The 21,602-nt window shown below is 40.6% G+C and overlaps 1 protein-coding gene across 4 annotated transcripts; it reads right to left on the bottom strand.

The window, feature by feature from the left end:
- Positions 1-1,333: 1,333 nt before the first annotated feature.
- Positions 1,334-20,586, bottom strand: mcf2a (MCF.2 cell line derived transforming sequence a). Of its 4 annotated transcripts, XM_034689191.1 has the most exons (29): positions 20,524-20,586; positions 20,224-20,338; positions 19,727-19,817; positions 18,172-18,291; positions 17,720-17,836; positions 17,290-17,439; positions 17,081-17,196; positions 16,773-16,887; positions 16,457-16,576; positions 16,142-16,333; positions 15,836-16,027; positions 15,345-15,516; positions 13,949-14,025; positions 13,088-13,173; positions 12,862-12,928; positions 11,091-11,206; positions 10,307-10,376; positions 10,107-10,199; positions 9,832-9,924; positions 9,301-9,426; positions 8,921-9,142; positions 8,016-8,108; positions 7,449-7,527; positions 6,422-6,482; positions 5,076-5,176; positions 4,535-4,647; positions 2,979-3,091; positions 2,785-2,888; positions 1,334-2,681 (listed from the first exon to the last, which is right to left on the bottom strand). In XM_034689191.1, the coding sequence occupies exons 1-29, from the start codon at positions 20,570-20,572 to the stop codon at positions 2,641-2,643; spliced, it is 3,204 nt and encodes a 1,067-aa protein (XP_034545082.1). In that variant the 5' UTR covers positions 20,573-20,586; the 3' UTR covers positions 1,334-2,640. The 4 variants fall into 4 exon arrangements, 3 of the variants coding, with proteins under 3 accessions (XP_034545082.1, XP_034545085.1, XP_034545083.1); XR_004632022.1 differs by lacking the exons at positions 19,727-19,817; positions 20,224-20,338; positions 20,524-20,586 and adding exons at positions 4,788-4,896; positions 19,087-19,303 and having other exon boundaries at positions 18,123-18,291; XM_034689194.1 differs by lacking the exons at positions 19,727-19,817; positions 20,224-20,338; positions 20,524-20,586 and adding an exon at positions 19,087-19,305 and having other exon boundaries at positions 18,123-18,291.
- Positions 20,587-21,602: the final 1,016 nt, after the last annotated feature.

The following is a 21,602-nucleotide window of genomic DNA, read 5'->3' as shown; positions in this document are numbered from 1 at the left end:
CAAGAGGGAGAATCAGAGAAACAGATTGTTTTTTCAAATCCAAGCTTCAACAGTGGTAGAAAAAGTAATCAAATAACTTACCTTAGTAAAAGTACTGATACTGCACCATCAAAATACTCTAAAAGCATTGAAAATAATACTACAAATACAATCGTGATACATTTTTTTAAAAGTACTTGTGCTTCCATTAGATTGATTTGTTAATATGAAACCCATTTTAGGTTTCTTCTGTTGGGATTAAGCTAATGAATGCATTATAGATTTTTCTGATGATAACTTTTCTGAATAATTACTTGATTGGTTTGTTACTTGTACACTCTGGGTACCAATAGTAGTGTACAAGGTAGGTCATAAAAAGCTACGTCTTTGTTTTGTGTAGGTGCATCCACTTGTAGATTGACTAAAGCTTCCAAATACATGTGAAATTAGAAGTATAACATTTCCCCAAAAATTTCAATGTGGTAGAAATAGGCATGAAGGTGTACGTAAAATTGACTTATTTACTTTTATTCAGGTGCTATAAATGTCCTAGATTATACTACTTGGAAAGTCCTCAATGAAGAACTCACAGATGGAGAAAAGTCTTCACAATTTTATTCCATCATTGGCCTCCATAAAACAATTAAATGAAAGAAAACAAACAATTGATTGAATCAGTGTATGAAAAAGGGCGGCCTTAGTCCTAAGCCAACATATGACTGTTAAAATAAGTATAGAATTATTCAAGCTACATTATTGCTAAAATTGGTTTTATTGTTTTTTTCTTAAAGAACTGAAGCTGTGGGGAAAGCCTGTTTAGAACAGTGAGTTTTTATCATTACAAACCTGCTAATTGATCAATTGCCATGCATTTTCATGTAAAAGAAACATTCAGCAGCAAGCGTAGGCTACTTGGCTCATCAGGGTGAATGATATTCAAGCCAGTTTTTTGAGTGTTTGTTTTCCAACCTGGAAAAACGGTGCAAAATATCTGCAGCATTTTGGATTAAAATCACAAAGGAAACATCTCATTTTGTCATATTAAATCAATAAGAAATAAAATGTGATTTTGATATGCAGTGAAACATAACTCATGTGAATATATGTAGATGTAAAGTCTTTGGGGGCTGCACAGATACCTCACAATATGAAGGAACAACATGACAGCAAAATAAATAAATTAACAACATAGGAAATGTGTAGTGCACAGCAGCCCCTGCTGCTTTCTAAACTCATTTCCATATCAAACAGCGTATCAAAGGCAGCCCTCTGACTGGGGCCTCAATCTAATGTGGTAAATTCATATAAGTCTGCAATCAATATTTAATTAAGCGTTCAACACTGAGGCTATATCTCATGTTAACTGTATGATCCCTTTTAATGGGGAACCCAGGATAAACTGGGCTGTAATGGTGAGGAGGAAACAATCTGCCTCAGCAACAGAGGGGTACACACAGCTCGCTCTCTTTCTTTTGCTCTGCCTCACTCTCCCTTTTCTTCCGCTTTGACTGACAGTGGGTTCCCAAAAGATCCAGGAGGATGAGAGTTTTTGGTGCTCGGTGGCAAGAGCCTAAATTCATCTACGGCACCCACAGAGGAATTCACTGCCGTCAATCTTCACCATGTCCGCCCGTGTCTTACATTAGCATCAGTGACATGACAACGGCTGCCTGCATGCAGGGGGGTATGTCTCCCCTGCCTCGCTAACATGTCATAAAATCAATAAACATAGGAAAAGACAGCATGAATAAGAAAAAATATACAGAGAGAGAGGTAAAGCGGCAAGCAAAGCACACATTCAGTACACAATAGGTGGATTTGAGTCTATTGTCCGTCCACCTTATTAAAGTGCCAGTTTGGTATTTGTGAGGTCACGTTGAAGCAGTAACAGAGTATTTGATTTTGCAAACAGAGATTCCAAAAGAGCAGGAATAAAAAAGGCATTATGGCATGGCACATTTTGGCATTTTAACTCCTACATTGTCTACAGAAGGAAAGGTGCCTTAAGGTATGACATTTAAGAAAAAATACAATGAATTCCTTCAATGGAAAATGTCAACTCGCCACACAAAGATGAAACACTGAGGTACCGTTAATGTTAAAAATGACAATTATATGTACAAAAGACTGGGCTTTAAGAAATGTATCAGGCAAATCCTGGGTTACCGTCCATAAAGCACGCACTGACACAAACAGGACTACACACTCAGAGTTATAATGTAGCTGGATTGAGACAGGGGTTGAAAAAAATGTCCACGGATTGTGAAAGGACCTGCTGCCGCAGCAGAGACCTCACGTTCTGACACTGTGTTTGTGTTGCAGATGTAGTGCCAGAAAAAGACAAAAAGACTCATCACCACTCAGAATAGAGGGTCGAGATAAGGATCCAAGGATGGGCTGTTGATTGTCTGATGAGAATGTACAGTTCCTGTTCCTTTATATATTTGCTCTGAGGGAACACTGGCCCAGATGATCAACAGTCAAAACCCTGAAGGAAAGTCAGGTCTGTGGAATCCATACTTTTCTCTTCATTGATTGAAATGTGCCAAAGAGATCAGGCAACAACACAGAGTGAGAGGTTGGACAACTATGGCTCAATTGAATCCTTCTGTCTGGTCACTGTCCACAGGTCAAAATCTGACATATCCTGTAGTTCCTTTTTTACGGGGAGCTGAGCTTCCTTGCCTTTCGTGTCCCTGGATCTGAAAGAAAATATATACAGAATTTAAAAAACAGAATCAAGGTAACGAAACAGTAAGGGTCAACAACATGTTGTGATTTCAGGAGTCTGTTTCTTTCTCTTACCCGCCAGTCTCGAGTTGTGTCCACGACTGTAATCTGCTAAAATCTGCTGCAGGCTGGCAGCTGCCATGAAGCCCTCCTGACGCCGACTCAGATTTTTCACAAACCTGGAAAAATGTTTGATAATTCACCTTGTAACCAGGTTCTGCTTTACATTGAGCAGCTTAGCGTGTGTGTCCAAGTTGGTGAAAACTCACCAGCGCCCCCTGTTGTCTTCACACTGCAGTTGGATGACGTCTCCACATTTGATGGGGATGCTGTCTGGTCCATTTTGAAGGCAGTCAGCCAAAACCCTGTACCTGCCCGGAGACTAACACAGAAGACACACAGTCAAGAGCAAAGTCAGGTAAGGTTTTTTTTGATAGCTAAGACTTAAAAAAATACCACTTCAGACATGTTTCTAAAGAACCTCCTGATAAAAACAGAGAAACTAATCTGAGGTTAACGTGCAAAGATAGCAAATAAATACTGATTCTTCATTTTAACTTCACTCTAAAACATCCACCTGAGAAATAAACAGTAGTACAGCAGCTGACAGAAAGCATAGTGTTTACAATCATCTAGCTTTAACTACTATGCTGAGGTAAATAAAAAATAGTTTCATTAATATAGGTGTAATGAATGCACGCAAGGACTCATTTCGCAGTAATTTAAATGAAGGAATATGTCAGATATTCTTGCCTGCTGAAAGCGTTTAATACCTTTTTGTTATCTAAAAGTAAGCTGTGTCCAATACAACCAACATGCCAGTATAAAATGAAGATCCATTTTACCTATTATAGTAAAAATATCAACAAAAGTACTAGCTAAACTTGAAATAAAACCTTGAAAATAGAAATTGTAATGAGTTTTCTGCCTTTCTTTTTTGCCAGGTGATCCCTAAGTTTAGGGTTAGTGAACAGTTGATTATTAAAAGCATCAGTAGCAGTAGGTTAATTCATAAAGGCACAGGAAACACAGCTACATGCTCATATAGGTAGGCTCATTTTCTGCAGGCCAGCTAAATGAAGCCACATTAAATAACTTTGAGGGACAGTGGGGGTCATGAGTCTTTGGCACCTATATTTTGGGGGTCGGGGGCTGAAAAGTTTGGGAACCTCTGCTATAAACTATACCCAGAAGATAGTGCTTAATTACACTAGCAACTTCTTTGCTGCAGTAAATACAAAGTGACGGAGGCTGGTCTAGTGGCACCAGTTTTCAAATCTTTTTTCCCTGTTATGTCACAATCATGCATTCAAAACCCTTTTAACTATATAAACTTTGTGGAGTACTGGTTTGATTGAAAAGACTCCTTGCTGTGATGACGGCTGCAGACACCAGCAGATATCTGTTCCTTGCTCATTCTGAAAGTCCCTTGAGTAAACACTGAACTGAGTCGATCAGCATTTTCCATTGATGCCCCTAAATCATGGAATACCCTCCAACAGACTTAAAAGCTGACATCCATTCCCTCTTTTGCAGAATTTAAGACTTGGATCTTGGACCACTGTGTCTCAAATTGTATGTGTTTTAATTAATATATTATTTTGTGAATGATTGTGTGTGTTTGCTGTTTCTAATGTGCCTGTGATCTCAACAACATTGGAAATGAGGGAAACCTCAATGTCTTTTCGAGAATAAATAAAGGTTTTGAATTTAATTTAATTTTCAGCTAACAATAGGGCAGAGACATGTCACACGAAGGTCTAAGAAAGCCTGTCTATGGTGTGAAGTAGTGCATGGTATCCAATGTGACTAAAATGAGACTCACCAGTGACACCAAAACCTCGTCCTCTGTGTCAGATGGGTGGAAGGCGTCCTGACCTCCAGACCACTCCTCCAGGCCCTCGCAGATGTCTACTGAGTGTGGCGCTCCGGGCCAGCCTGGGGTACAAAAACACAAACAGAGCACATTACTTAGGCTGTTAAAGGTATTGATGGATGCATTATCCACACTCTACACACTTAAAGGCACAGTAGATACTTAGTAACTATATCATTGTAACGACCCCTTTGTCACTTACTGGGAAATTAACAAGAACGTAGAATCAAAAGCTAATCTCAGTAGTTGGACCTTTCTCCCCCAAATTCCTCGATGTACCTGGCTCTTCAGGTCAAAGTACACCTGAACTGCTGAGGGGTGAAAAGTCAAATGTCTTTATCAGTTTAAGATTATGAAGGCAACCAGCAGCAGTACAATACTGTACAAAGCAAGCGTGTTTTGCATTGATTCCAATAACATGTTCTGTGATTTAGTTACTAAGTATCTACTTGATTTTATAAATAAATGTGTGTGGAGATGATTCACTCACTCCTTCGGTTGTGCTGGTGTTTAGGGGAGTGAGGCTGGGGGTCTGGACTGCTCCTCCCGGACTCAGTGTCCTCTGAGCTCACCGATGCCCTCTGCTGCTTGCTTGGGAGAACAAAACAAAACAATCTTTAATAAATGGTGAATACAGTTAGCAACAGACACACTCAGGATAGATTTTATCCTCAGCCACACGATCAAGGGTCAGCTCTTCATCTGAGCTACGCTTCTAACAGTTACACTAACCCCAGATCAGTGGCAAAGAACAACTCTGTCCTGTTGTTTCTCACACAGCCATGATTACTCAGGCACCAGCCAGACAGCAAGACAGAACGAGGAGCAGCCATGAGCAAGCTCCTCTGCCAAAGTGGAAAGTACTGATGTTCACACAGGGTTTGCATGTCAGGTTAGATCTGGTCTCGGTTTATCAAGATCCAAATTTTGACATTTGGTCTTTCAGTTTTGGGATGATTTGTAAGAAAGATTTTGGAAAATTAATTCTACAGATCTCCAAAAACGAGCCCCATCTTTAAAACAAATCAGCTGTCATGAGGAAATTAAGAAAATTCATGAGATGTTTTTTGCCCTTTGCATTACATGCAAAATAGCAAATCTGAGATGCAGAAATAAGAGGAGTTTTTAGAAACCATGTTAGAAATCCAATGAGGGAGTCACTATGATACAGGTCCATCAATGCTGCAGGGGAGTGAGGGGTCAGTTATGAACCAGAATGGAGGCTTCAAACTGTGCAGGTGACAATCAGTATGCAAACACAGCAGCCCTGAGGATTTTAAGTCCCCAAGCTGGGCTGGATGTGTCATGCCAGGGCGAGGTGAGCCAGACTGAGTTTACCACTGAGCGTTAGGGCTGAGCATCAGTGGCGCTGGGGGCGGTGGCGGGGGCGCGGTCGGGGCCGTTGCCGGGGGCTTCTGGGACGAGGGCTCCGGGAACGCAGACACAGAAAGACATCAGCTGACAGCGAGACAAAGTCTAGCCCCGGCAGACAGCCCCTGGGAACCCCTCTGGACGGCCGCATGCCCCTGCAGGTATAGGGGGGGATGGGAGGAGTGGGGATAGGCAACCAGACAGCAGTGGAGGAAATGGGGCCTGCACCCGTACTCACACACCGCTACGCTACACACAAAGCTGCTACCACAGCAACATGAGATGATATCACCACATTCATTCAAGTTGTGATTAGATATGAAAACTCAGCAAATGCAGATAGTAGTGCTGTAGCTGCATGTGTTTTAGTTGTGTGTTTGTACAAGTTTGCAACTATAGCCTACAGTCATGCGCCTAAGACTACTGTAAACACTGTAAACACTGTAAACAACCACAGACACTGACCTCTCTGAGAGGGAGGGAGAGAGCTGCATGTGTCCACCCATTTGGCCGTGATACGCTTCATCTGGGAGAAGAAAAGAGGGTAGAAAGATTTTTTTTATTTCAATACTTTTATGTGGGCATACAGAAATGAGTATAAATGAATGAGCGCATCATAACTGTCAAATTTATATGTTTTGTCTCTTTTAATGTTTTCCTCATTAAAATAGGGATGACATGACAGCTCCCAAAGTGAAGCCAAAATTTTAAAGTTCCCAGTCTTGGCTGGCTCCAGTAAAAGCTATAAAGCCTGCCTCCTCCATGTTAACAGATGGGGCATGGGTTGAACTATAAAATTCTATAAAACTATAGAACTATAAAATTAAATAACGTCAGATTTTAATGAGGAAAACTTTAAAAGGGACAACATGACAGGTCCCAAAGTGAAGCCAAAATGTTAAAGTTCCCAGTGCTGGCTGGCTCATGTAAAAGCCATAAAGCCTGCCTCCTCCATGTTAACAGATGGGACAAGCAGTGAATTATAAAATTAAATAACGTCAGATACATTTAAAAAAAAAAATGTCAGTCATTATTCCATTATTTAGGTTGTGTATGCTGTTTTATGTCAAAGTGTTCATTTTGATGTGAAATTAAGTTTGAATGGATAAAAGTATTTTCTAGCTAGTGGAAAGGAAAAGATGTAAATATCAGGCTCCACCAGCTAATATCTACTGCACAGACTCCGGCTCCAAAAAAAAAGTCACCAGCCCAAATTCTCACCAACTGTCAAGGTGGGAATGACAGATTGTATGAGTTTATATACATTGAATAGTTCTCCTTATGAAACACAGTTGTCGCCCAGTATTTCAAACTTCTTTTGGAGACAGTGTACAGTGTGAAGAAGAGAATCAAAGCACAAACCCTCGGCTAACAAGTTTCACAGCTTTGAAGCACATCTCTAGCTCTCAGGGGCTGCAAGAAGCTTTGAATCTAGCGAGGGGACTTTGCACTGAGATTATCTGTCCTTTATTAACTGGAATTGTTCACAGACCTCTTAGCAGTTTCTGCTGGTTGGTCAGGATCCTGCGGAGCTCATTGAGCCAGGCCATCTTCACTTCCACTGTGGGAGCCTGTGAGATGACAGAAACATTACAACAGAGAGTCAGCGGCGAACAGCATTCTGGATATGTATTTACATATATCTCCAACTCTGACATTTATTTTTATAGGCCTCATTTTAGGTTTATACATTGATCTTTCTTAATAAATAATGTTGTCGTACATCAAAAAGATATTAAGCATGCTGGTTTCAATTCCCCCAAATTATAAGTGATATTTAAAAATGTCTTGTTTCTTCTGATCATCAACCCGAGATCTTAAGTTATTCCATTATCATGAAACAGACAAAGACAACAATGAAATATGCACAAATAATACATTTTAATCGTTATATATTTGCTCTAAAAACATCAAGCAGGATTCACTCTTAAAATTGTTGCCAGATGTTGTTTTTCCAGAAAACTAATCACTGCAGCAGAATTAAGAAATCGATGAATTATTAAGTTAATGCCTTCACACCGCATAAAAAGCTGGCACTTAACTTGTTGAGACCTCTTACCTGAACCACATACACCTCCTCCCTGCCACTGTACCAGATCTCAAACTTTTTCACATCTCCCTTGACATTCTCTGTGATCCCCACAGCAGTCATCTGCCAAGAGACATGCATTGTTTACATCGACACACACAAAGCATTAGGACAGGCAGCACATCATGCATCAGACTTACATCATGTAACACATCTGTCCTGTCAGAATGCAAACATTCACACACACCGCCACACACTCCTCCACTGTGTGACTGCTTCCTCCCCGCATCCTCAATAATATATCAAGAGCAACAGCAACAGCTGGTGGAGGTGACACGCCAGCTGTGATACAACTCAGGCATCGACACATACAACAAAAGAAGTGTTAGGAGCAGAGCTGGTCCTGTGGCCAGCTGGGAAACTAACTTGTATGAGAAGGCATCAGACATGTAACTCCAATAGATCATTTACTTTATGACTTACTGTCACAGCCTCATAGAAGGATAAATAAAAAGATGAATTAATCTTTTTTGAAAAATGACAGGTAGTAAATCCACCTCAGCATTTATCCAAAGCATTTTAATTTCTTAACTCTGCAAATGCTTTGTTCAAAATAAAAACTCATTCTCTGTTGCCTACATAATAACCATCCAGTGATTCACTCTGTATTGAGCTAATTAAGTATTTGAACTCATCATGATTTAAAAACATCTAAAGTTGAATAAAAGTAATTTTCATGTCTACCAAAGACAAAGCATTGCATTGAAGAAGATTCTTCCAAAGTATGGTATACTGTAAGGAAACTTCATAGAGTGTAAGTACTATTATGCTTACATATTAGCAAAGAGTAATCTATGAATAAGCATATTGTATGATAAAGTTAACACATATTAACCACTGTTAAACTGGTGTCCTCCTCAGAGACACATACCAACCTTTAGACAGTTCTTGAAGCTGTACGAGGGAGTCTTATCGCAGCCGTCTCCGTGCTCCTCCCTCCGCTTGCAGAGGAGCAGAGCTCTCTCGTAGAGGAAGAGGTGTCTCTGCATCGGCTTGAAACGTGTCAGTTCCTTCATGCGCGTGGGACCTTTCTTATGGCTGATCCACACACTGAAGGAGCCCTGCATCAACACACGGCCCAGCTCACAAATGTCACCCTGCAAACAACAGAGAGGAGTTATTTTTCAAGCTTCTAACCTAAGTATACTAACTGTTAAATGTGCAGTATGTCAAAACTAATTTATTTCAAGTAATGTAGCTTTCAGGATATTAAGTTCTCATCACCAAATACAAATCGAAGCAGCTTTTGTTTCACCTCATATCCTGTGATGGCAATCTGATGCATGGAGTCATTCACGGATTTAAGCAGGTCCAGCATTGCTGTCAGCGCCCCCTGCAGCTCAGAAGTCCCCTCACAGTCTGAACTGTATTTCAGTAGTTCCTGAGCACAAAAAATAAAAGGACAAAACAGCTTGAGGTCGAGCTTGAATCAAATGACATACAGGTATTTTTAATCTGTTCCTGTACATGGACATAATTCTAGTCAATAGTTGCTGTAGTCTGAGTTAAAATGTATTGAGGGATGCTATTTTTTTCTGTATAACAGATATAGAAATAAAACTTACTTAAACTTTATTTGGTGTTTTTTTTGTGACAGAATGTTAAAACATTTTGTTTCAGCTTCATATGTTTTTAATAACTGTGTCCATTTGCTGCTTTTGATTTCCTTCTAACAAAGCTCTGGCTGGCTGGCTGGAATATCACTGTGTGCATCCAAGACTAGTATCATTGAAAAAAACAAATACAAAAGTATGGGACCGACTCTGTGTGTATGTTTGTGTCTAACCTTAAGCAGCAGCTGGTATTTAGTGAGGCGTTGGACTGGTTTCAACAGGTAGGAATCCAGGGCCAGTTTGTGCTCCAGCTTTTTTTGACACTCCTGCAGGAGGTTGAATCAAACACAGTTAATGTTGTATTTATCAATGCTATATCACTGCTTTTAACTATAAAATTGAATGGGCAGTAGTTTTAACTTAGTTTCATGACCAAATATTTAAACAACAGGAAGTAGGTATCTATTTATGCAACTACTATAAGGAATATAATCTTTCCACAGCTGACCTGAAAGAAGGCACAGTCTGAAAACTGTCTCCACAGAGCCTCAGAGCGAGGTTTATTCTGACAGTAGCTCTCATACATCTGGAAACTCTCTTTCTGAGGAGACAGCAAAGAAAATTCTGTTCATAAGTAATGAAGCAAATTACGTACAAATGGTCCAAATACTGAGTAGCTGAATAGCATAAACATTTATATCATCTCACCCGCTGCAAAAAACAAGCTCCCACGCCTTCAGGAGCCTCCAGGCATCCCTCAAGGTCCTGAAGGAAAACCCTAGATTACCAGAAAGTTTAGAGACCAGGAATTAGATCTCAAAAAGCTGAACAGAATGAGTGAGAAAACAGCATCTTAATTCACACCCTACACATTTAAATATAATGGCTGGTTCTTTTCCATTGACCCAAAGTGTAGGGCAGGTCAGCTAGTTGAGCTTTTATATGTTTTTAATTATCTTAAAGACAGGTAGGCTGTCCTATGACATATGACTAATTTGTGCAACAAACACTAATTATACCTAATCCATTAAGTTTTATGTTGCTTTCCTTTCCCTTTAATTGCTGGGTTGAGACACTGGCATAATATCACACGGAAGAATAATGTCTCTTAACACCACACTCTATTTCAAGCAAGGATGGTATATCTGGCTCTACAAACCAGTCAACAAAAAGAGCCATATGGACCTCAGCAGGAAGGCACACCCAGTAGGCAAAGAATAAATACCAACAGTGAGAAACACCACCAAATAGACATATGTTCCTTCTGGAGATTTATTATAAATAAACACGAGTTATATTGAAATGTTTACAGCAGCTATCACTCATAAAGAAAGTATGACCCTCTAAGTCTGTTGGGTTGTAAACTGGTTTAATACCCAAACACAGTCAGCATATATTGGAGCCATTTTTCTCTCCTGATGACAAATTACATGCATGCTTGTCTTGGTATTACAAACAGGTCACTGTGTGATGTGAGTCATACATCACTTGCCTGCTGTGAAAGTTGTAAATCTCAGGCATGTTTCCAAACAGGATGTCCCTCTTGCTGCGCAGGATCGGAGGCAAGAGCCCTGACAGAGCTGGGTTGTCCATCTCAGCCCTGTAGCCCTGGGATGTTTAATAAACATATCACACGAAAATATATATTGTATGGTTTGTACAAGTGTAATATAACTTAGATTAATATAAACAATTGCAATATTACGGTGTACAAACAGTTGAATTCACAATATTCACAAAACAGCCATTTTTCTCCAATATAGATCAGGGTGTGAAGGTCAAATGCTTTTATGATATGCGACTGCTGTTTTAAAGATTTGAAGTAATACAAAAAACCTGACAATCATTATTTTATCTCTACTTCATTAATGAGCTTCTGAAAAGACAATTAGAAGAGAATATCTGGGGGGAAATCATTTGAATTTATAACACAATTGCTACTTTTAGACAACAGCTAGGCTAGCATTCAAGCAAAGCCATGATAACATTATGATAAGCTAAAATGACATTGGCTAGTATGTTCATAAACAAGTAATTTATTTCAAGCTAACAATTTGTCGGCTAGTAATTCAAGCATTTCCTATAATATATAAAAGTACAAAACGGTGATATCAGTTTTCAGGCAGTTCCTAGCTAGCATTGTAATAGCTAAACTCATGTTAAGATATACATTTTATCAAGTAGTTTGTTTCAAGCTAACAGCATGTTAGGAAGTACGAAAGAGAATTAGGGCCACTGAAAAAAAAAAATTAAGGTCCAAGAAAAAAGTCAGAATTCTGAGATTAAAGTCAGAATTCTTACTTTTTTCTCAGACCAAAAACATAAAAAAGTATATCGGACCTTAATTGTTATTTTTTTTCAGTGGCCCTAATCCTCTTCTGTAAGTAAAGAATTTGAGGCTTTCCTGTATTTTCTGTAAAACAAACCAGCTGCAGTAGCTTCCAGACACTTCCTAGCTAACATAATAACAGATAGTGTACATTAACCAGCAATTTTTCCAAGCTAGCGCTATGATAGCTAGGAGTTCAAGGCTTTCTTGATGTGTTATGTTAATTGACCAAACAGTGGCATTAGCAATTTTACAGTATGCAGCTAAAAGCATTAAAAAAAAAAAAGCCAAAAGCTAACATTAATTTTCGGTTAACAAAAGTAATGGACAACGACTATCAGTTACCCTACATTTATTACACTGCTGAATTAAGTATTTAATTCTCATAGGATTTCACAAATCAACAGTTGATGACAACTGTCTTTGGGCTGCTCTCATGAAGTACACACCCATAATAAGGATGCAGCTCTCATCACAGGCTCTAGAGACAAACAGTAATCATATCAATGCACAGAAAAAGTCTGCTGAATTTGACATGTTTGTTAGAAAACCAAGACATGAGTGGTTAAAGTCACAAACACTAGAGGCTACTACAGAGTAATCTACAAAATCTGGGAAAGTGCATGAAGTCAACAGTTAACATAACTGACACAGCTAATTAGAACCTCTATAAGATGAGCAGTACTGCAACACAAACAGGGGGGTCTAGTCTCAACTTGTTGGGGTTCCCCTGCTATATCAACCTGTTCACTATCTCTTACCTATACAACTAAAAACCTAAAACTCAGAGGAACATCTTCAAAAACAGCATTTAATCTCCACACCCTGAGCATTATGTCTAAACAAATGGTTGCAGTGTAAATATGGCCAAAATTTATTTTTCTTTTTTGTATCATGATGAAAATAAAGGATAAACACGTTTATTTTCCCTCACCAGCAAAACTGACAGCAGCTCTTCCACATAGATTCTCTCCGTCTCTATGAGCTCCCTCATCACATGACTGTGGCACAAACACAGACACATACAGAGAAGGAGACAGAGCAGGAGCCAGAGGGCATCATTAGCACTGAACAAAGAGAATCACAAAGTAAACAGCATCAAGAGCAGCACTGAGAACAGACAGAAGCATCCTCCTCCTCCTACTCCACCACCTCCTCACCGTTTCAAGAGATCCGGGCTGTCCTCACCCTCCAGACTGTACGACACACAGCTCCGGCTCTCCTGGTAGTCGTGCATGACCTCTATCTGAATGCACAGCAGATAGACAACACTCACTCATCTAGTCAGTAGAGGAAAGCTAATATACTGGTAATCAATCATTAAATTATTTTGAGAGCCAAATAACATTCAAATTAACTCATCATGGTATGGTCTATACCAGGGGTTCCCAAACTTTTCAGCCAGCGACCCCCAAAATATAGGTGCCAAAGACTCGCGACCCCCACTGTCCCTCAAACTGATTTAATGTGGCTTCATTTAGCTGGTCTGCAGAAAATTTGCCTACCTATCTGAGCATGTGTTTGTTTCCTGTGCTGTTATGAATTAACCTACTGCTACTGATGCTTTTAATATTTAACTATTCACTAACCCTAAACTTCAGTCATCAGGCAAAAAGAAAGGCAGAAAACTCATTACATTTTACAATTTTCATGGTTTTATTATAAGTTTAGCTAATATTTTTGCCAATATTTTTTACTATCATGGGTAAAATGTACTAATTTTAGATCATAAAAAAAATATATATATTCTGAAAGACATCTCACGACCCCCCATTTGTGTGTCGCGACGCCCCAGGGGGTCCCAACCCACACTTTGGGAACCCCTGGTCTATACTGTACCTATAATATTACAAACATAAAGAAGTGATTAGACCAAGCAGAAAGAGTAATGTAGTAAACAAGTATATAGTATGTATATAAATATTGTGAATTTCATTCAATTTTAAATTTTTTTACAATAGAGCTGTAATAATGAAAGGAAACTAACGACCAAACTAAAAAAAAATTCACTTTTTCCTTACTTTTCTAGTATTAGGGCTCTTTCGAGATGCTCTCTTCCCAGGCAGAGAAATGTCAAACGTGAACTTCAAACCATCACCTGAAAAAATGAGATAATCAGTAGCTGTAGAAGCAGAATTTTTAAGTACAAGAGTGTAGTTCACACCTATATCTATATCCATATGGTCTGATGATGAATACTGAGGAGATGTCTCATTTAAGCATCTGCATTAATTCAGAAATCATTATTTTATGACTGTGATTACAGAGGTGTAACTTTATGGCCTCAAAGGGATCAGCTTGCCCTGTGCATGACCTTTTTTGTTCTGTAAAAATCATCAACCAGCTTTGACTGACATTAAAGGTAATCAATGATGATGGGTTTCCTGCTATAAAGGTGCAGCGTGGAACCAGTATGAGCAGATCTGAAGCAGTGTTTGGCACGACTGTCAGTGTCCTTTTGATCCCAGCAGCTGAAGCCTCACATGATAGTCCAACCTACACTGAGTTGTATGCCCTTGCATGTGCTATGATGGATTCATCAGTGGTGCACATACATGGGTGTGCATGCACATATGTGTGTATGCATGTACTAGATGAAATGAATCAAAGCTAACCATTTTCCCCTTCATCTCCTCTTTTAAATGGTAGAATCAAGGAGGGCCTCAAAGGGGTTAATAATCACTTTCATTCTCTTTCTTGTTATTTCTTTTATTAGTTCGGCTTCAAATCATGAGATCAAAACCTTAAAGACATGATTTGTGAGAAAAAAGGAATGTTTATCCTTTTACTGTCACAGGCGTAATGATTGAGACAAATTTGGATGCACAAAAGATACACTGAAATCATAAAAACACCAAAGATAACACATACAGGATTAATTGGGTACCACTGTATGGGGTTATCTTTGTGCAGAGTTCCCTTGAGACACAGAGGAGGATGAAAGGTTCATTAATGTACACTATATGAACCACATATGGTTCTATAGCAGCTATCCTGACTAATAGAGCAGTCAGGGGTTTCCCTGAAGACTGATTATACCTCCTACCCTTGTTACAGCTTGTTTGTAAAGGTGGTCTACTAAGCTCACAGCCCATTCAGGAAGACCTTAGGCCTTCTCAGTGGGACCCTGTGATGTGTAAATGCAACCATAGTGCCTAAAGGAAAGATGCAATGGGGAAAGGGGTGGGTGCCAGGCCATAAGGGCCAAACAAGACCCCATACTGGGCCTGGGAAACAGAGGAGGGGGGTGAAGGAGATATAGAAATTCTGCTTTTTGTGCAGCAAACTTGGGCACCCAGCTGAAAAAAGATGTCTATATAAATCAAGCATAAAAAAAAAACTCGGTTTCTGTAATGATTCTGTCTTCAGAGGTATGATAATGCGTTTTCTTTGTATGCCTCTCTGTGTATGCTGCACCATGTTTGGGGGAGAAGAGTGGAGACTTGGCGCGTGGTGGGTTTTCTGGCCTGGGGGCCACCAGTTGGACAGGTCGCACATGTTTATCAGCCAGCTTCCTTAGAGAAGCCTGTCGGTTCTGGATCATCTGCTGCACTGCGCCATGCTTCACGAATGTTTCCCCAATCTGAGCCTTAAAAAAGAGAGAGGAGGACATAGAGGAGGGGTGATCAACTCTGATTTACAATCTTGTTATTGATACCAAGGAACACATAAGCTCTAAATTAAGGCATAAAGGTCATATTTTATACTTCAACCAATGTTTATAAACAGGCTGCTTAAGAGGTGATGTAAAGTTAAGGACAAAACATACTGGGGCTTTTCACATGTTACTTAAAGAGAGAAATGTGTGGGAAAAGAACAGGAATGGAAGAGCCATGCTGGGTTAGACTGTACGCTCTACCTCCTCCCACTCCTCCATTAAAAAAAAAGCGAGAGTTGCCGTCACTGACCTGCAGCTGAGCTGTGATGACTGCCTCATATTCGATGGTCAGGACATCAGGTCCGGAGCTCAGTATTGATGGCGCCCCATCCAGGAACCTCTCAATTTCCTTTAAAGCAGCCTGGGCGCCCTCTTTAGATTGAAACTTATCTACCAGCTGATTGGCCAGCATGTATGCTCCGTCATCACACCAAGTTAGGGCCTGAAGATGGAGGACAGACTTGTATCACCATAAAGAATGTCTAATGTATTAGTATGACTATGATCGTATGTGTGTGTGTGTGGGGGGGTCTAGTAGATATACTAGTCTCAATACCTGTTCCAGGCAAAGCAGCAGCTGGTGTGTTTGCAGAAGACTGGTGTGTTTGGTCTTCAGAGCAGCATTGAGTGTATCACAGTAGTGGCGAAGCTCGTTGCAGCGCTGCATAATAAGGGCCATGGCGTAGTGATGACCAGCTGATAGCTGGTGTCCATGAAGGATAATGATCTGAGCCCGAGCCATCACATCCTGAAAATAACATAAAGGAAGGAAGGATACTATTTTAGATGCACTGTGATCACTGAGCTCATCAGTCCCTGGGCTACAAGTTTATTTCTGCAGACATTGGCAGTGTTTTTGAGAAACACTGACCTGTGCATTTGATTCCAGACAGTCCATTCTTTTCAGAGCCTGCTCGGTTTGGACCAGAGAGTCTACAGATACAGAAAGCTCCCTCTCCTGAGACATCAGATGCTCCAGACACAACTCCATCTTAAAAGATAACACACAAGACACGAGGTATAAAGAATCAACACATTTTCAAGACAAACTAGTTGTAGTATTACAGTCCACTTTTAAAACTGAGCTCAAGAGAACTAAAAGATGTTCTCCTTTTGGGAGTGTGAAAAGAAATTCAGACTTAACGCCAAGAAAGCAGAGACACATAGCAAATACATGGGATCCTTACCTCCTGAAAGCTTTGCTCATATCTGAGCAACTGCAGGTACTGATGGAGTTTCAGGTGATGCTTCTCAAAGAAGCCATCGAAGGCTGACTCCATGTCTCTGAGCTGTGCAAGAAGCCTAAAAAGAAAAAGGACTTTGTCATAGATACCATTCACTTTCAATGTAAAACCCTCAATGAAAATACACGTCAGATTTCTTAAACAAGGACTGCAGTCTGACTTCTGGTAGAGTGTCAGTTCAACCAATAGGCTTTTTGATAGCTCCTCCAAGAGGTGATATTTCACAAGGAGAAAAGAAAAGGCTGGTTCACCTCTGTACTGTCTCCCAGTCCATCTTTACATCCCACTGGGAGTCATCCTCCTTCCCAGAGGTCTCCAGGCTTAATAGAAGATGACGACCCTCCTTTGACACCGACCTGATTGCATCCTGTCAAACAGAAAATAATGCACATCTGAAATGCACAGCTTTCAAAAAGTACTTTATTGAATGCATCGCATAGGAAAATTTTGTAACTCTCACTTTGAGTTTCTTGTACTTGTCAGTGTGAGATTCAAGTAGATACTCGATGGCTTTCCCCTCATCAGGCAGCTCTGTCTCTGCCAGCTCAGATCCAAAGCCCTGAAGCATCTGTGCAATGTCTTTGACCGTCACAGCAAAACTTTCAATAGCCTGTAGTGGAAGAAAAGGACACAAAATACAGTACAGTACAGAATCTGTGGCTCAATGTTTGGAAGACACTGAGTCCTTAGAGGTTTTCTGAAAGCAAAAAGGCACTTAAACCTATTTGTATCAAGGGTAAAGGAGGGAGATAGGGTTTGTGACATAGGTGCGTTTCCTTTGACATGCTACCACTATGTAGAATTATCTATTGAAATTAGATATATAGGGACATGCTAATGTAGGATAATATAATTTATTGCGTGATGTTTTGGACTTGATTTGAGCTTACCGTTCTTAAAACAATCCAGTCACTGTGACAATAGTCTAACGTCCCTCCAAACTCTGAAGTCAGCTGATTCTCATCAATGTAGCGCAGCAGATCTGTGACAGAGCTCAGCATCACCACCTAAAGGTGCAGACGAAACCTGAGACCTCACAGAGAACACTTGGTACTAAGGCAAATCATGAAGGTTCTTTAGAACCATTTACAAGTGCAGACAGTTGTTCAGAATAGTGACAACTGCTGGAAATGGTATGAGAGCCATCAGATTTGAACGACTGACACTTCACAAATTAATTCAAAACACCCCTGGACATCCCACTATATTGAGATTTTTGTGTCTACACATGTTCTCGGCTGTGTCTACCACACAACATATGAAGATCAGGGTTGTAACAAGAACAGTGTGTACCTTTGAGTGAAGTGGGACATGTTTGGTAACTGAGGAGGAGCTGCCTTACTGGCATCTTGAGCATGAAGTCCTCTTGGCTGAAGCGAAAGCCAATGTCGGTAACAGTGCGGTGGAAGAAGCTGGTGGGTCGAAGCACCAAGACCAGGTGGAGGTTCCCTGGAAAGGAAGCCTTGAAGAGGGGGAAAAAAGAGCGGCTCAAATTGATGATACTGCATATGAAAGATTCAGCAGAAAACTTTGTATTTGTGCTTGTTAAAGTGCAAACAAGCAACTTGGTGGCTTTTACAAGTTCAGCATTTTCACACACAAAAATAACTCCTCTATGCAGACTGGCACAGGGAGAGATCAAAGCCTTGGAAAAAGCATTACAAGCTACATCCTCCACATCTGAAATGAGAGACTTCAAGTGTATTCTGTCACTCAAGCAATAACTGTCAGCTTAATGGATTTAGAGCTCAGTCACCTTTTATTTGCATGTCATATGCTATTTCATCATCAGGTCATTTGAGGCCATCATTTGTCGTCATGCTTATGCTGTGCAATAAGAAGAGTCAGCCATATTACTAACATAACACTGAAGTTAAAATACTCATATTTTAGCGTTTGACAAGATCTTGCACATTTACACCCCATTATGCAATAACAGCTATGCAGCAACAACATTCCCTCCTGTCTACCTCGTCATTTCTGTCACCAATTCATGCAACTGCAAGTCACGCAACTTCTGACATTCATTTGTCCTGTTTCGACCAGCCTGGTCGATATGTCAAGCTTCTGATTCCAGCACAAACATTCGTCTGATTAGGTTTCATATACAGCCAATTGCATGATAAAGCAGAGGCGCGCTGCACCGCAGTGCTGCACCCCTCCAGCCGGTGCCACTGCCGCATTCCCCCTGCCCGCCCAAAAAACTTCATCCTAAACTCTTCAGACGGACAAAACAACTTGTCAACTTGCTCTTTACCGGGCTCCGGCGGATCTTCGGGATTCCCCGCAGGTAAAAACAGTCCGTCATGGTGTTAGACGACATCTCGAATGATTTAAGTTCCCGCCCGTTCAATAGAAATCGCTGCCAGGCTTGAAGGTATGCAGCAGCTCCCTCCAGCCGCCTGACCACAGCCGCAGCGCTGCTGCTGCTGCTGCTGCTGCTGCCTCTCAGGCGGAGGATGGCAGCGCGGACTGCAATGTTTCCCTCCCGCCCGCCCTTCCTCCTCATCCTGTCCTCCCTTCACCGTCCCGCGTCATCACTCACTTTTTGCTTACTCACGCTTTTGCAGCAGTAGTCTATGCAATATGCAATAGAACATTAAGTAAGGACAAAATGTCCAGGCTACTCTTCACGTCACATTTAGCTAAACACGGAGAGGGAAGCCCCTTTGAATGTGTGCACAAATAACAGTTTGATCTTATAGGTAAATCAGGGTGTCGATCACGTTTTCAGCACCATGGACAGCTACTCATACATAAAACAGTAGCCTGTAGACACAGAGATGCAGCCCTAAAGCAGTGATGAATCTTTGCTATAATGTCAAAACAGTCTGGCAGGAGTATTGACTAAGCACAATACAGTCATGTTGATCATAAAAGTGAAACATGAAACTCACTGCTATCCTTGCAAGAGCAGTTTTGATTGAGGCCCATGTATCCAGTCTTCGGTCTAAGATGACGATGAATTTTACTCCTGGTTGCCTTGTTCTGCATGAAAAATGAAGCCATAGAGTACAGTTGTAAAGCCATTCTCTGCAATCATGAGGAAAATAAGAATGAATGACCAGTCAGGGGCAGGTAGATTACTGTGTACTCCTGCTTCACATACATGTCATTAAAATGTGCTTTACAACAATATCCGTGAGTTTGTTGCTTTTTAAAACGTAATGAAACAAGGGAAAATCCCTTAATCAACATTTTCCATCCCTTAGGAGAGAGACGTTGGGACATAAAGGGCATCACTAGGACATCTGACAGTGAGCTGAGGGGCAGTGAAGGCCAGCTGTGCTCAGAATACAAGCTCTGAGTTTTTGGTGCACTGCAGAGAGAGAGAGAGAGAGAGAGACAGAGACAGAGACAGAGACAGGAAGAAGTAAACTGAAAGAGGACGCACCGAGGGATGAGAGTGAGGTATGTGAAGACTTTGGCTAGTGCTTCCTCTGGTATGTCGCTAAAAGCAGAGCATTCTGGGAGGGTGATGATGACACTTGAATCCTCCCCACGACCCCCTGCGAAGATAAATATGAGCAATTTTCAAAACACAGATTTTCTAATGTTTTTGGTATGCTTTGAAAGTGATATGGAGAGTGGGTCATTTTAAAAACTCTGTAGAGGATAGAGTAGAGATTCAAATCAATCAAAAAGTGGCAGATGGAGGATCTTATGTAGTGTAAGTCTACAAAAAGGGTCTCACCTGACAGGTATGCTACCTGTTTCTGTATGTAACCCCCAACCTCCTTCATGCTAACAGGGACCGTCACCTCTGAAAAAAGACACAGAAATCATGAAAAATTCAGAATGAAGGAAAATCTTGTGAAACAGAATGAAGGTTGTTTTATGCTGATATTGTCTACTTCTTCAGTGATGGGAATCTGTAACAAGCTGACATGCCACAAAAGACTATAACAGCTCTAAGCATTGCCAGACATGCCCACATCAAATGAATGACAAATGTGGATCTTCCACTTTCCCATCTTTCAGAAGCAGTAAAACATTCAGTTTATTTTGCATGGCTTTAAACAAAGCCACTTCATAGCTTTAACATTGGTCAGAGTGCTTTCCTATTGTGATAACCACAGTAGAGACTTTGTCAATCTACCTTAAAACAACTTTATATGTAAAGCTAGTCATTTTATCCCAGCATCCAAAAGTAGAGATTGTTGCTTCTACGTGATTCCTGACTGCTTCACCATTGTATTACTCAGCATTACCGGACACGAACGCCACATTGCAAGGATTTCACCTGCTGTGGGCAGACAGGATACAGGAGAGCAAGAATGAACTACCTGGTGAAGAAGGTCAGCTCAGTCCTGGACCCTGTGGAGGTGGTGGCTAACGGGAGAATTATGGCCAAGCTGTCGTCTTTGATGAACATTTCTTTTCTATATATATTCTTGTTGGAATTCTTGTACTGTACACCTTTTTGTTTGCTGCTGTAACTCCATGAATTTCCCCGTTGTGGGACGAATAAAGGAGTATCTTATCTTATGTGCTTCAGCTAAAAATACAATGTTGCAGATGTAAATCCTGCATTTGGTGCAAATGAGACATTATGAAACCACACTGGCTAATTACTGTACTCTTAATTTAACCAGCAGATGGCCCAGTGTTGCTCCATTAGCATTCTAGGCTAAGTGGTTGATAAATGCACAGTCTCTTATGGAGCTGTTAGTGCACTTCATACATCTGGCGGCTGGAATTAGTTCAACCAGATGTGTTGAGGGCAAACACACTGACCTGAGCATCATGTTCATTGCATTTACACACATTTTA

The sequence above is a fragment of the Notolabrus celidotus genome, chromosome 8 (genome assembly GCF_009762535.1).
Source record: "Notolabrus celidotus isolate fNotCel1 chromosome 8, fNotCel1.pri, whole genome shotgun sequence".
Lineage (NCBI taxonomy): Eukaryota > Metazoa > Chordata > Actinopteri > Labriformes > Labridae > Notolabrus > Notolabrus celidotus.
Note: the sequence above shows the minus strand (reverse complement) of the source record. Positions and strands in the feature narration are given on the sequence as shown.